The 15,504-nt window shown below is 30.0% G+C and overlaps 1 protein-coding gene across 3 annotated transcripts in view; it reads left to right on the plus strand.

Moving 5' to 3' along the window:
• Positions 1–15,116, plus strand: part of Eip63E (cyclin dependent kinase Eip63E) — a 74,009-nt gene extending 58,893 nt beyond the window's left edge. For 2 of the 3 annotated variants that reach the window (XM_080174438.1, XM_080174454.1), the window contains exons 13-18: positions 1,383–1,435; positions 3,008–3,107; positions 3,384–3,468; positions 10,660–10,784; positions 11,363–11,430; positions 13,440–13,558. In XM_080174438.1, the coding sequence (XP_080030564.1) occupies positions 1,383–1,435; positions 3,008–3,107; positions 3,384–3,468; positions 10,660–10,784; positions 11,363–11,430; positions 13,440–13,543 (535 nt within the window). In that variant the 3' untranslated portion in view covers positions 13,544–13,558. Of the gene's footprint in view, positions 1–1,382; positions 1,436–3,007; positions 3,108–3,383; positions 3,469–10,659; positions 10,785–11,362; positions 11,431–13,439; positions 13,559–13,667 lie in introns of those variants that run through there. The other variant, XM_080174445.1, reaches the window with a different exon arrangement.
• The last annotated feature ends 388 nt before the right edge of the window (positions 15,117–15,504 follow it).

The raw sequence follows: 15,504 nt of genomic DNA on the forward strand, positions 1-15,504 counted from the left end.
ATCTTCTATTTTTATAATTCAAACATCATCATTTAATACAAACCTTGTAAAAAATATTTTTATTCTGATATCTATCCATCTATCTATCAATTCATCCATCTATCCACATTGGAAATAGCTTTTCTATTCCCCAAGAGACCTTAATTGATGTACGGGTATTAATGAGATGGAGATTTTCATCAATATTACATTATCAAAATATTTTTTTATGTTGTGTTGTTTTTTTTGTGTTCTGCAGGGGGGGGGGGAGGGGATATTAGACCATAAATTAAAATTATACTCAAAGTGTGTTATTCTTCTATGTGTTCTGGAACATTGAGGGGTTTTATAAAAGATCTTTTTTTTTAAATTTGATATTTTAATTTTTCAAACCATTATTGGCTAATAAGATGATTTATAACAAACTTATGATAAACTTTAAATCTTACTTAAAAGTGTTAAAGAACAGTGAAATATTTTTATTTTCTGTAATTTTATTCTCTCTCTCTGTGAGTGTTTTCTTTATTTATGTTTTCTATGTTAACATGTTTTCATTGGACCTTATATAAATTTGGAATACATATAGATATATAAATAATTTTTGGTATATTATGGCACTATTAATGAAAATTTAAATAATTTGATATTTTCAATATTTCAATAAGTAACCTGAGCTTTTTTGCTTTGATTGTGTCCCTGGGCTAAATTCAAATGTGCAAAGCAAGGAATTGGCAGTTTTCCACAAAAACGCATATGTACCACAAAAGAATTTTTGAAATATAATATGAGGCATGTTTAAGGTTAGGTTATGTCAAGTAAAGGTCAAATGATCCTCGAAGGCATAATACTCCCGCATTTGCTGGAACATGTTTCGGAAAAAATATGTTTAAGATGAAGGAGGGGTTGGAATGTCAGTGGCTAAGAACTAGGTTTGAGTAAAAGCACCCATTGATTTATAATTTTTTTGTTTTATTGAAAAAAATATCTTTAATATTTCAATTAATATGAAATAGCTGTCGACGCAACTATTCCATTAAATTACATAATCATTATTAATGTTTTCAGGGGGAAATATTTTGATTAATTAAGTTTAATGTAAATTAGTTGTTCATTTTACAAGATCATTAACACTGAGTTCAGAACATGGATATATTATTAATTATATCCAGACTCTTTGCAAATAGGGGTGGGGCAATGGATCTAAAATATTTTTATTGATTGTCTTGGTCTTTGGGTTTCTAGAACCAACTCAACCTTTCTACGTTGAACTCTTTTTCATCTTTGATTTTTAAAATAAAATGAAGTTTGGCCTGGCTTAATTTAAGAAATGTTCTAAAAAAATCTGGTCTCTGTTAAATTTTTTTAAATTGCATCAGATTTGATTATGACTAATCTTGTTTCAGGTATCGTCCACCAGATGTTCTCTTAGGTTCAACAAATTATACAACAAGTCTCGGTGAGTTTTTTTTACAATTTATTTAAAATAATCATGTCTAAGTATTAAACACTTTAGAGACGTTAAAAGTAGAACACGAGATATCAAAAGTAAAGAAGGTTTTGCTCCAATACAGGCACATTCCACAGTTAGGACTTCGGGGTAAAGATCGTGCAATGAAAGGGTTAGTTGTTTGATAATAAACAGATTTGGCGTTCAAATGAGATTGTATTCCAATATGACCGGTTTAGTTATCTTATAAAGCAAAAGTTGGTGTATTTTTAATTTTAAATCATCTGCTATCATTCTAACTATATAAAAAGGAACTACATTTCTGTTTAATTCTGTTCAATATAATAAGAATAGAAGAACTATAGTGGCAAAAAGCTAATCAGCTCATTAAGTGCATCTACACAATTAGAATTGCACACTTTTGCAAGGTTTTTTCCAGAGGGGAGTAAACAATTTTCGATAAAACTAATATGATTCGTATTTTCTCCCTTCCATCAAATATAATTAACATTCTTTCAGCTTTCATAAAGAGAATTTAAAGATACTATTGGTTACAGATTATTGATGGTTCAAAATTTCATGTTGAATTAACAGATATTATTTAAAGTTTAAACTTTCTAATGCTATGTGTCCAAAAAGACCAATTTCAAAACATGAACCTGTATACAAGTATTGATATTCTATTTCACATTAACATTATAGATTTAAAATCCTAATTGATTTTGTGGAAAGTGGTCCGAAAAGAGGTCTCTTAGCTTTTTAAAAATAAAGGAAATTATCTATAACACGTCTAAGTGCAAATAATCACATCATAAAAGTGACAAATATAATCAATTTGATTTGTAAATATTTTACTTTATGTAAACACAATATATTGCAGCTTTACATAAAATATAAATATATTTTATTGTCTATAATTGATTTTAACTTTCATTCATTGCGTTTTATAATGCGTGTTCACAAAAGCTTTGATTTCCCAACCCTGTCTGTATATTTTAGATTGAATTTCAAGTTTTTAAGTACAATAATACAAATAAGTCAAATAAACAATAACTAGATATCTAATAAGATATCAATAATCTATCTATATTGTAGATATGTGTAGTGCTGGATGTATTCTGATAGAAATGATAATTAGATATCTAATAAGATATCAATTATCTATCTATATTGTAGATATGTGTGGTGCCGGATGTATTCTGATAGAAATAATAATTAGATATCTAATAAGATAACAATTATCTATCTATATTGTAGATATGTGGGGTGCTGGATGTATTCTGATAGAAATAATAATTAGATATCTAATAAGATATCAATTATGTATCTGTATTGTAGATATGTGGGGTGCTGGATGTATTCTGATAGAAATAATAATTAGATATCTAATAAGATATCAATTATCTATCTATATTGTAGATATGTGTGGTGCTGGATGTATTCTGATAGAAATAATAATTAGATATCTAATAAGACATCAATTATGTATCTGTATTGTAGATATGTGGGGTGCTGGATGTATTCTGATAGAAATAATAATTAGATATCTAATAAGACATCAATTATGTATCTGTATTGTAGATATGTGGGGTGCTGGATGTATTCTGATAGAAATGTTGAATGGTTATCCCTGTTTTCCTGGTGTCAGAGATGTTTTCGATCAATTAGATAAAATTTTCAGGTAATATTTGTTTCCCTTTACAAACTAACTTTTAACTTAATGTACAGGGTTCAAATCATATATTTTTAATAATTAGAGTATTTACTTTTTTCTGGGTTAGATCAATTACTTTTTGAAATAATTTTATTCCTCTTTAAATCCACTAGAATAAAAATAGAATTGAAATGAACTTGCTTGGTGTGATGCAGGGAAAAGGGATCAGAAGAGATTTTAGAAAGTCAGACACCGGGTTACTCAGTTTATAAACCATTATGATAACAGAAATTTATATTTTAGAGTGTCAGGAACCCCCACGGAAGATGTTTGGCCGGGTGTCTCAAGTTTACCAAATTATAAACCATATAAACTTTGTTATTACAAGGTAAATTAAATTTTTTAGTAGCGAAGCTACTCTATAATTCACTTTGTCTGTCCGTCCGTAACGCTATTGGGGAACCGTGATTTTCTCGGCCTTTATTCAAGATAGACAGCTGAAATTTTTAGTGAAGATTCCTACATGATATATCCCCATCTAATCTATACATTGTTTTGTCCACCTGTCTGCTATTTGGGGTGCTAGAGTTAAAGTTTTTGTGGTTATCTCCATTCCATTTTAAGAAAGAACGCTGAAATTTTCATGGATCGATTAATTAATTTTACATTCTACATTTTTTCACCAAGTTTTAATAAGATTTATCTATTAATTTGGGTGCTAGATCGATTCCTAGATTTTAAGGTTTTCGTGATTTTCTCTATTCCTATTCAGAATTGACGGCTGAAATTATTAGGGATTTAATATGCTTTTATTCTACATATTTCCATGAAGTTTAATTAAGATTTGTCTATTAATTGCGGTGCTAGACCGTTTCCTAGATTTTTAAGTTTTTGTGATTTTAAAGGTTTTGTGATTTCCCTATTTTATCAAGTCAATGATTAATGTATGACACTGCTCTATAGTAAATTTTTTCCCAATATCCACTCAAAATTTTTGAGCTTCGCTACTTATGGATGTTGTCATCCTTGTTTTCTTATAAACTAAAGTAAGTTAAAAAAAACTAGTTTATTTTTCTTAGATCATCTCTATAGAATTCTACGATACACATTATTTCAGTACGGGTCAGAACAGTTTTTTTTTATAGTACGTATACGAATCTGATTTATTTTTGAAAAGCAATAACAATACTAATCCAACCTTGAGTTGAAAACCTCTTGTGGTTTTACAAATGGTCTTCCACATCAATTAAGTTATTGAAAATGTAATTACACTTTTATAAAACCCATAATTTTGTATGCATTTATGCAGGGAAAAGAAATATATTTCCTTATTTAAAATTAAAAGGATGAATGTCTGTATGTATGTTAGAGTTACTGTTCCTTAAGATCCCAATAACCTCTGAACTAATATGGTTCTCGTTGCTTTTATAGGTCCATGGAAGTTTTGTGTGAGGGTTCCTTTATCAAATTACCCTGTAAATCACCCCTGGATAAAAATCCCCTCCCCACCTGTTCCTTTTTAAAACTAAAATGGAATAGGAAGTGTCAACTTAGCCACATTCACTTAAGTGCCCCTTATATAGAGTAGATCTTTTCATGAAAATACCCTTTTTCGAATTTCAATCTTCTGCTAACCTAAAAAGTTACTTTAGGGGCCTAGAAATATATGTACAAAATTTCAGCTCTCTATCTCTACTGGCGACCTAGCGCCAGGCATGTAAAATATCAACAGATAACGGTAGCACGGCGGTTTTAACAATATCTCAGTAATGTGCAGGTTTTCAGCTCTTCTGCATATTTCAATTTAAACACATAAGGCCAAAGATATTATATCCAAAAAATCTTTTGTCAAAGTCTACTCTAGACCTAGCGCCAGTCAGTTTTCTAAAATCATGCATTTTATACCTGTGAAAAATGAAATCGCCAGCGCTAGGTGTAGAGTAGACTTTGACAAAAGATTTTTGGGATATCATATCTTAGGCCTTATGTGTTTAAGTTGAAATATGCAGAACACCTAAATTCACCTTCCAAGCCATTCTCTAAGCATTGTAATTTTTTTTTTGAAATAACGGGATTTCAAAACTGCCTTTTGAAAAGGCCTAAAAAATATCTTTTTTTGTCCCTTTTTTCACTGTATATAGTTACAACTTATTAAGATATTATTCTCAGTTAAAAAAAAATGGCGCTTCCAGCACCAAAACCGGCAAAACCAGGCAGTTAAACTTCTGAACCCCTACTTAACCCCCTGACAGACCCCCCCTCTATCTCGGCTCCTGTTACAGATAGAGACATAAAACTTTTTTCTGGTTGTTCATGTGTATTTTTAGAGAATTACTTTTTCTAGTCATAGCAGTCAGACCGCTCCTTATCCGCTTTTTAGCGTCCAGCCGCTAAATAATAAAACAGCTGTAGAGCGGCCAATTTTAAAGCTAAAAAAACCAAATTTTATGACAAACTATTATTTTTTATAATAAAAAAATACCTTTTTTGACCATCGCCGAAAAATGACAAATAACGGAAACCCCCAATTTTGGCGGTAAAACGGCCAATTTTAAAGCTAAGAAAACCAAATTTTATGACAAACTATTATTTTTTATGATAAAAAAATACCTTTTTTTACCATCGCCGAAAAACGACAAATAACGGAAACCGCCAATTTTGGCGGTAAAACGGCAGTTGGCGGCGCTAAATAATATTTTTATCTGTTTATAGTTACAACTTATTAAGATATTATTCTCAGTTTAAAAAAATTGGCGCTTCCAGCACCCAAACCGGCAAAAACAGGCAGTTAAACTTCTGTATCCCTACTTAACCCCATAACAGACCCCCCTCTATCTCGGCTCCTGTTACAGATAGAGACGTAAAACTTTTTTCTGTTGGTTCATGTGTATTTTTAGAGAAAATTACTTTTTCTAGTTATAGCGGTCAGACTGCTCCTTATCCGCTTTTTAGCAGCCAGTCGCTAAATATTAAAAAAGCTGTAGAGCGGCCAATTTTAAAGCTAGGAAAACCAAATTCAGGGCGACCACCGCATTTTTGATATTAATATTGAAAATAACGTACTAAAAAAAATTACAATGAACACAATAACGTACAATTTTTGAAAAAATAATGTACAATAACGTACCATAAAACACATATACATCTATAATACAAAGTAGTACGATGTCTGTCTGTCTGAAGCTTAAGATCTCAGTAACCACTAAACCGATTGGGCTCTACTCTTCAGGGAATATACCTACTGGTCCTGGGATGGTTTTAAGCTATATACTTGGGAGGTGGGACACCCCCAACCCCCCCTCCCAAAAAAAAATGAAAAATACCCCCCTAAAAAAATTTCTTTTTAAAACTGAAATCAAAAAAGGAAAGTTCGACTTCCCCGACTCCCCCCCCCAATTTTTTTTACTCTTTCTTTATAAATCTAAATAACACCTCTTGATTAAACCTTTTGGGGCAAAGCCCCTAGAGGCTAGGGGCAAAGCCGCTAGTATATCTATAATACAATGTAGAACGATGTCTATCCGCTAGTATTTATAGAAAGTAGTATTAGACTTTTAGATTCAAATTAAGGAAAAAACCCTTTTACTATAAAATATTAACATCATAATTTACATTTTGATCTGAAAAAAAATCACAGTTGTTTAAATTTCTCATTTACATAATTTATATCATGGGAAGACATAATTGAAAGTTTATGTAAATTACATTAAATCTTTAAATGGCACGCGAAGCGCGCCGGAAATTTTTCTACCCCCCTGAATTCTGTTTTGGTTGTTAACTACCCCCCCTTAATTACCTTCCCTAAAAAAATTTATTTGAATCATGTAAATAGTACCAACTAATAATGAGGTTTATATTCATTTATTTAAGTACGATTAAATATTCTGTCATCTTCGCCCCTAGCCTCTAGGGGCATCGCCAAAAGAGGTATTGTAAAGTTTTTTTTAAAATTAAATTAAAAAAAAATAACATTTAGAAATATTATCAATTTGTCTACAAAGGGTTAACAACAAAATCAAAATATACAAATCTAATTATTAAAAACATCAAGATGATCTACTCTATAAATTTTATTTGTAAAGCATTGATATTTTTATCAAATAATATGACAATGATGACAACATTAATAAGTGATTAAATACAGACAAAAAATAGGATGACAACATCCATAAAGACAAAGCTCTAAGATCAGAAGTAAGGACAACTCTCTTGTAATTACTTTTGTAATATTTAATCAACCTTAGTAAAAAATAAGATGAAAATTAGGTGTTCAGGTATGATCCAGCAGGATATAATCCTCCTAGTCTTCAAATAACTTTGAATGGCTCCAGTGTATTTATTTTTTTACTCATAGACTTAAAATTGTAAAATTAAGCTTATCTTACATGCCTACATGACATATTAAATTTTTTTTTTAAATCAGCTGTTGTTTCCAGCTGACCGCAGCCAGTGGCGGCAGTCCATGTAAGCTTCAAATCAATTAAATTTTTTGATAAATATATATTAATTCTTGAGTAATAATAAACTTCCGTGAATAGTAAGGCCATGACCGTTTGGCCACTCCTTGACCGATTTTTAACTGATTTTTTATTTCCTACCTGCAGTTTTGCCGTTTTTAAGCTGCTAGTAGCGGAATTCTAAACAGCTCTAGACCAGCCAATTTTTGTATGTAGTCTTTATTGTGATCATAAACAGATAAAACTAGCGCCGCCAACTGCCGTTTTACCGCCGAAATTGGCGGTTTCCGTTATTTGTCGTTTTTTGGCGATGGTCAGAAAAAGCATTTTTTTTTGCTATGAAAAATAATTGCTCGTCATAAAATTTGGTTTTCCTAGCTTTAAAATTGGCCGCTCTACAGCTTTTTTAATATTTAGCGGCTGGCTGCTATAAAGCGGATAAGGAGCAGTCTGACCGCTATGACTAGAAAAAGTAATTTTCTCTAAAAATCTGAACCAACAGAAAAAAGTTTTACGTCTCTATCTGTAACAGGAGCCGAGATGGAGGGGGGTCTGTTATGGGGTTATGTAGCGATACAGAAGTTTAACTGCCTGTTTTTGCCGGTTTGGGTGCTGGAAGCGCCAATTTTTTTTTTAACTGAGAATAATACCTTAATAAATTGTAACTATAAACAGATAAAAATATTATTTAGCCCTGCCAACCGCCGTTTTACCGCCAAAATTGGCGGTTTCCGTTATTTGTTGTTTTTTGGCGATGTTCAGAAAAGGTATTTTTTTATTATAAAAAATAATAGTTTGTCATAAAATTTGGTTTTCTTAGCTTTAAAATTGGCCGCTCTACAGCTGTTTTAATATTTAGCGACTGGCCGCTAAAAAGCGGATAAGGAGCGGTCTGACAGCTATGACCAGAAAAAGCAATTCTCTAAAAATACACATGAACAACCAGAAAAAAGTTTTACGTCTCTATCTGTAACAGGAGCCGAGATAGAGGGGGGTCTGTCAGGGGGTTAGATAGGGGTCAGAAGTTTAACTGCCTGTTTTTGCCAATTTTGGTGCTGGAAGCGCCAATTTTTTTTTAACTGAGAATAATATCTTAATAAGTTGTAACTATATACAGTGAAAAATGGGACAAAAAAAGATATTTTTTAGGCCTTTTCAAAAGGAAGTTTTGAAATCCCGTTATTTCAAAAAAAAAAATTAAAATGCTTAGAGAATGGCTTGGAAGGTGAATTTAGGTGTTCTGCATATTTCAACTTAAACACATAAGGCCTAAGATATGATATCCCAAAAATCTTTTGTCAAAGTCTACTCTACACCTAGCGCTGGCGATTTCATTTTTCACAGGTATAAAATGCATGATTTTAGAAAACTGACTGGCGCTAGGTCTAGAGTAGACTTTGACAAAAGATTTTTTTGGATATAATATCTTTGGCCTTATGTGTTTAAATTGAAATATGCAGAAGAGCTGAAAACCTGCACATTACTGAGATATTGTTAAAACCGCCGTGCTACCGTTATCTGTTGATATTTTACATGCCTGGCGCTAGGTCGCCAGTAGAGATAGAGAGCTGAAATTTTGTACATATATTTCTAGGCCCCTAAAGTAACTTTTTAGGTTAGCAGAAGATTGAAATTCGAAAAAGGGTATTTTCATGAAAAGATCTAATATAGAGACCTTAAAAACGTCCAGGCTTAAACATTTGATGTTAATACAAAAAAATGATTGGATTATACAAAATAACATGTAAAAGTTTCAAAGCTGTTCTACCAGAATAATTTTAATCAACATAATGGGGGATTTTGCTTGAATAATTAAAGGTTACATGAATTTATCAACAATTGTCTTATCCATTAAATCCCTGATTTAGAATACGCACTAGAAAACATTACAAATGATTAAAAGTTATGAAGTTTCTCTTTCACTGACTATGGAAATTTATCAATCTCTTATATTAGAGATCGCGATTTAATAATCCAAAATAATCTTTAGGGAAAGAACAATGAACGTTTAATTATTGTATATTCACAATGTTTTTTTTATATCAAAAAAACCTCTTTTATAGATAGAATATTAGAAATAGAGTTTGAGCCAACCATAAAGAATTAAATAAAGTACCCAAAGTTTGTAAGCCAACGAATGAGAGAAAGTGTTTATAAAACTTACAAGTATAATTTTCACTTCAATGTCTCCTCCCTCCTGACTTAAATTCATAATTAGATATTATATACATAAATCTTGGCTTTACATCTTTGGAAGTTTATTTTCTTGTTTTAAGCTTTTTGCTCTGAAATGAATGTTTTGTTAATAAAAATTGATGGAGTCAATGAATTATGAAGGCTGCCATACATAGATTTGTCCCAGTTTTCATAGGGATACAGAGATAGGGAAATAAACGATAGAATTGATATTATATAATATCTTCTAAACAAAAATTTTAATTATTTCTTTTGATATGTTTCGTTTAAAATGATTGATAAAAAGAGAATCTTTTCTATAATAAAATTGTACAAAATTTATTAATGTTAATTGTAATATTTAAAAAAAATTACTTTTATTAGTATTAATGATTTAACAATTTTATCACGTTTTTTTATATTTTTATCCTTGATAATGTAAAACAAATTTTCGCTTTTATTTTCCCGAAATTTCTTTCTGTCGCGTTTCTAAAAATTTAAATATTTTTTTCTGTCATTGACTTATCAATTAATCAAATGCTTTTGACAGTAGAAATATTAGACACAAAATGTTACCCTCCAAAATCAGTTGTCAAATGTTAATATTTTAAACAGTTCACAAATTTTAAATACTGCTGGTAAAAAGTAAAAGCGTACTCATAGACGTCTAAGGGTGCGAGTAGAGGAGTGATTACCCCCATTAAATCTATGAAACCCTTCATTTTACCCTCCTCATTTTACCCTGAGTGAAGTAAAATACCGTGGTACATGGGTTCGAATCTCGAATCTAGCTCGTTCATAAATTGAAACAGACGCAATTTCTTACCATGCAGAAGAAGGTCATTTATTTAGAAAGTTGGATGTTGTTGTATAACTTTTGTAGATTTTTAGTGTTAAATATAAATAAATATGTGCTGCTAATTTTTATATTATTATTTTAATTTCAGCCGCAGAGGTTGGGTCACGTGTGGCCGCGTCTGATGGAGATCCCCTTCGCCGAGTCCCTGGGCAATCTTCTACTACAACCCAGGGCAAATAAGAGGATAGGTGCTGATCAAGCCTTGAGGCACAGGTAAATTAATTTCCTATCAATATTTGCTGGATTAGAGCTGATTCTGGTTCATAACAAAAAATCATGTGTCGTATCGTATTAATTTTAGTCAATCATTAACGAATTTAAACGTTTTTCAATTTTTTTCATGTAACTTAAACTTTAATATTATATAGCCTTATATCTTTAACCCTGTAAAAAAACACAGGAAATGTGACACCTTGTTTTAAACTTTTGCAATTCCATTTTGGTCTTTGAAATATTATACTTTAATGTATAATAATAAATATTCAAATACAGGATGGCACAGAAAAAATATTGCTTCTATAAAAAAAAATCTTTTCGCTTTTACTTTTAGCTAAGTAATCAAAATTTTAAATAATTCTAACTGTCTTTAACAATTTTATGACTCACACTGTATATCTATAGCCCTTTATAATTAAATAATGGATAAAAGTTGCTGTTTATCAAAATGGGTTGGAAGGATAATTTAATAATAGTTTTTTTAAAATCATTTTTGTAAGCAGTTAAATTATGCTCCATTACCCTTCCTCTCCAGAAAATTATTTAAAAAAACTTTTAATCATCTTTTCTTTCAGGTTCTTCAGTGACCTGTCGCGTGGGCTGCTTGACCTTGCTGATGACCAGCATATATACACCGTCCCAGGTAAAATACGAGTCACGTGACTCACACGAAAGTCTGATGGAAAGCCGTTACAGACAGACAGACCCTTGGTACAGAGATGATTTGATCCAGTACAAAAGTTGACCTTTGCTGTAAAGATGAATCAAATATCTATATTTAGATATTTGAAATGTTCTCAGGGATCTCAAGGGATGGGATAGTTGACGATAGATTAATGAACCCCCCCAATTATGTAAAATAAAATTACCCCATATACAGAATGTTCATTCAAATTATTAGCGAAAAAGTTGTGATACCTTTATTGTTAATAAACAATAAAAATTTAATTTGCTCCTTGAAATTTTTAAGTCAAAAAATGGCAGAACAGTTTAAAACTTATAGCACAATATTTACAGTCCATTGTCCTCTTCATCCCTGGATTTTCTTCAACTAAAGTAATTTGACTTTAAAGCTTCTTGAAATTTGCAAAAATCTTTCTCCTCAACGCTGTAAAATAAAACAAGAATAGAATTTTAAAAAAAATCTTAAGTTGAGTTTTGAAAGATTTTAAATAACATAGTTGCCCTGTTTGACTTTAATGTTGTTAATATATCAACTGTAGTAATCATATTATTATTATTAAAACTGCGCTATATACAGGGGCAAACACAGGGTTTTGTCAGAGGTGTGTTATTCATAGATAATGAAAAAAAAGGATAATGTATGCCCTCCTAAATCTCATTTCATTCAAAAGGGGTGTAGACTCCCCCCTTCTACACGCTTATCTATGCCATAAAAATATTTAATTTTCGGCAATTTCAAATGGAATTAATTGGCTCAATAACAGCCCCTAGTTTCTGGTGGACTGGACATACTGACAGAATGACTTTTCGAATTATATAGTATCTTTGGTACTAAATCAATTTCAATGATAAACTTTTATTGACAATGATTTAATTATAATTATATTAATAATAACTATAATAATTTTTAATAATTGGGGTTTAGCATCACATTTTAAGTTCTTTAAATCCTGTTACAAATTTAGTTTTTTTGAACAGCAAAGCTAAAATAGTTTTATACAGATTTATATATTTATTTAAAATGGCTGAACACAAAAATTTTCACTCTAAAAATCAAAATATTCTTTAATCTTTCATTTTTATGAGCAGCCCTTTTAATTTTTAAGTTTATATTTATTTTGGGGAAAAAAGGAAAATAAAATCATTGAAAAAAAACTCCAGTTAATTATATTGCTTAAATTTGAGCTTCCCTCATTGCCACTATCAAGGAGAACTTCGCCATCTTGGACAGGTACATTTTAACCTGGGCCTGCCGGCGGTTGAGGAGGCGGGTAAAGGCGATGATTGATGCTGGCGGCGATTTTAATCAATAATCTAATAGTCATAAACCTAGTTTGCTTCCCAGTTTTTAAAATTTAATAAAATCTTTAAAATTGACGATTTTATGTTCATTTGTTTACAATTTAGAAAATGTCCGAGGATATGTGGCGCACCCTTATATATATAATTTGTCCATCTTATTGGATTAAAGCATTACTTTTTATTTCTTTAACTTTTGAATCTTCTATAATTTTCTTTCTAATTTGGAGTGTTTCTTGATATTTAAGTAATTAAATGGAAACAATTCAATAAGATTTTTTATTAAAAAATGGTTTGGCTTACGACAATTTGTTGTGTATTGTATAAAGAGAGTGCTGGTATTTAGAGTGTGTGTTTATGTAAGTTTAATGCTTAAACTTTTCACAGTATATCCAAACATTTCTGCATTTAAACTTCAACACTTCTTAGCTCAATACTTAAAATTGCTTAGTAAAATTATGGTTTAAACTTTAAGCAGGGTGACAAAAATTTAAAGTAAAGAGAAGCCCCAAACCTGAGATAACATCAAATTCTAGAATAAAAACATAAATAATTATTTAAAATTTACCTAAACTTGACTGCTTTATTTACAGGGAAAGATTTTGTGAAGTCAGAGTCTAGAAAGTCTAGTCTTGACATCCTCAGATATAACATATGTTCTATTTACAGGGGTAGAGTTTGTGGAGTCAGAGTCTAGAGAGTCTAGTCTTGACATCCTTAGATATAACATATGTTCTATTTACAGGGGTAAAGTTTTTGGAGTCAGAGTCTAGAGAGTCTAGTCTTGACATCCTCAGATATAATATATGTATTATTTAGAGGGGTAAAGTTTTTGGAGTCAGAGTCTAGAGAGTCTAGTCTTGACATCCTCAGATATAATATATGTTCTATTTACAGGGGTAGAGTTTGTGGAGTCAGAGTCTAGAGAGTCTAGCCTTGACATCCTCAGATCACAAGAATTTAGAATCAAACAAAGATAGTAATTTTATCAAAATATATTATGTAATAATAAAATATAATAATATACTTTAGAAAGTTTTGTAGTTGTGTATTTGATTCATTGCTGAAAATATGAATTTTAATCCCATTTCATATTAAATCAAAATTACTGAATAAATGAAATTAAAGGTTAAATATTTACTACTTAATCAATGAAGTTTTTACACAATAACAATAACTTTCATCTTTACCTAGCATTCTAAATTATAACAATACAAAAAATCTAAAAAAGTTGCTTAGATGAATTTTAAAGAAGGTATAAATATTATACAAATACATTTACTGTTCTAGATTAGACTTACTTATGGAAATATTTTACTTAAGTCAAGAAATCAAAAATGCTCTAAATGCAATAATGTAAGTTTTTAAAGGTTTTTCTTAAATGTTTTTAACCCAGAAATTTTAATTTTAAGTATTTTTTTTATGATTTTGTCTCACTTATTACCTCTAGTTCCCCCTATCCTTTAAATATCAAATAAAATAAGAAAATAAAATATTTTTTTCTCTGCATTTGAATAGGATAAATAATGGTAAAAGAATGTTCATTAATGCATTTTTGTTAAAATCACTTAAAATTAAAGTAAATTTTGTTTAATGATTAAAATTTCTCTAATAAAAATTATTTGTCTTTTTGATTTATGTTATGTTTTAGAATTTTTGTTTACCAATTTCTAGAATTGTTGAACAAAATGATAAAATAGAAGTCATACCTAAATGTTTGCATTTTTAGTCCAAAGTTATGTTTATAATGATGATAAAAAGTTACAGTATAAATAAAAATTTAATTAATTAATTATATGATTGTAAATTATTGGGGAAAATTTCAATATATTCCATCCATATTTTATTTCCTTAATTGTTAATGTTTTTTTCATTCTACAATCTACATAATAAAAATTTTAATTTTTCAAAGCTGTTGTGGTTAAATATTTTAAAATTAAAATCAGAAATTACAAAATCAAACAATTTGACTGTAATTTAAAATCACACACAAAAGCGAAGCTCAAATTTAAGCAATATAATTAACTGGAGTTTTTTTTCAATGATTTTATTTTCCTTTTTTCCCCAAAATAAATATAAACTTAAAAATTAAAAGGGCTGCTCATAAAAATGAAAGATTAAAGAATATTTTGATTTTTAGAGTGAAAATTTTTGTGTTCAGCCATTTTAAATAAATATATAAATCTGTATAAAACTATTTTAGCTTTGCTGTTCAAAAAAACTAAATTTGTAACAGGATTTAAAGAACTTAAAATGTGATGCTAAACCCCAATTATTAAAAATTATTATAGTTATTATTAATATAATTATAATTAAATCATTGTCAATAAAAGTTTATCATTGAAATTGATTTAGTACCAAAGATACTCTATAATTCGAAATGTCATTCAGTTAGTATGTCCAGTCCACCAGAAACCACTTAGAATTGTATGTCAGAATCACATTCCCTTTTTCCTGACCAGAAACGTTCTGGGGGAAAGATTGATTTCTCAGATTTTATTTATGACAGACGTCTGACATCCAGACATGTTCCAAATTATTAAAATGTTACGTTGAAGGCAACTGTTTTACAGTTATACTATAAACTGCGCCTCTAGCATCTATGAACTTTGCCTTCAAAGGGAAGAAGATGGAGGCAGATAAATATCCTGTGGTTAAGGGCGGGATTCTCCTTCAATTTAAGTGATCATCTAGAGCATCATCCACGTGTAATGGGATGCGATATTCTAACAAC

This window comes from Acartia tonsa, chromosome 1, assembly GCF_053477335.1.
Source record: "Acartia tonsa isolate MP-2025a chromosome 1, ASM5347733v1, whole genome shotgun sequence".
In the NCBI taxonomy this organism is placed as follows: Eukaryota; Metazoa; Arthropoda; class Copepoda; order Calanoida; family Acartiidae; genus Acartia; species Acartia tonsa.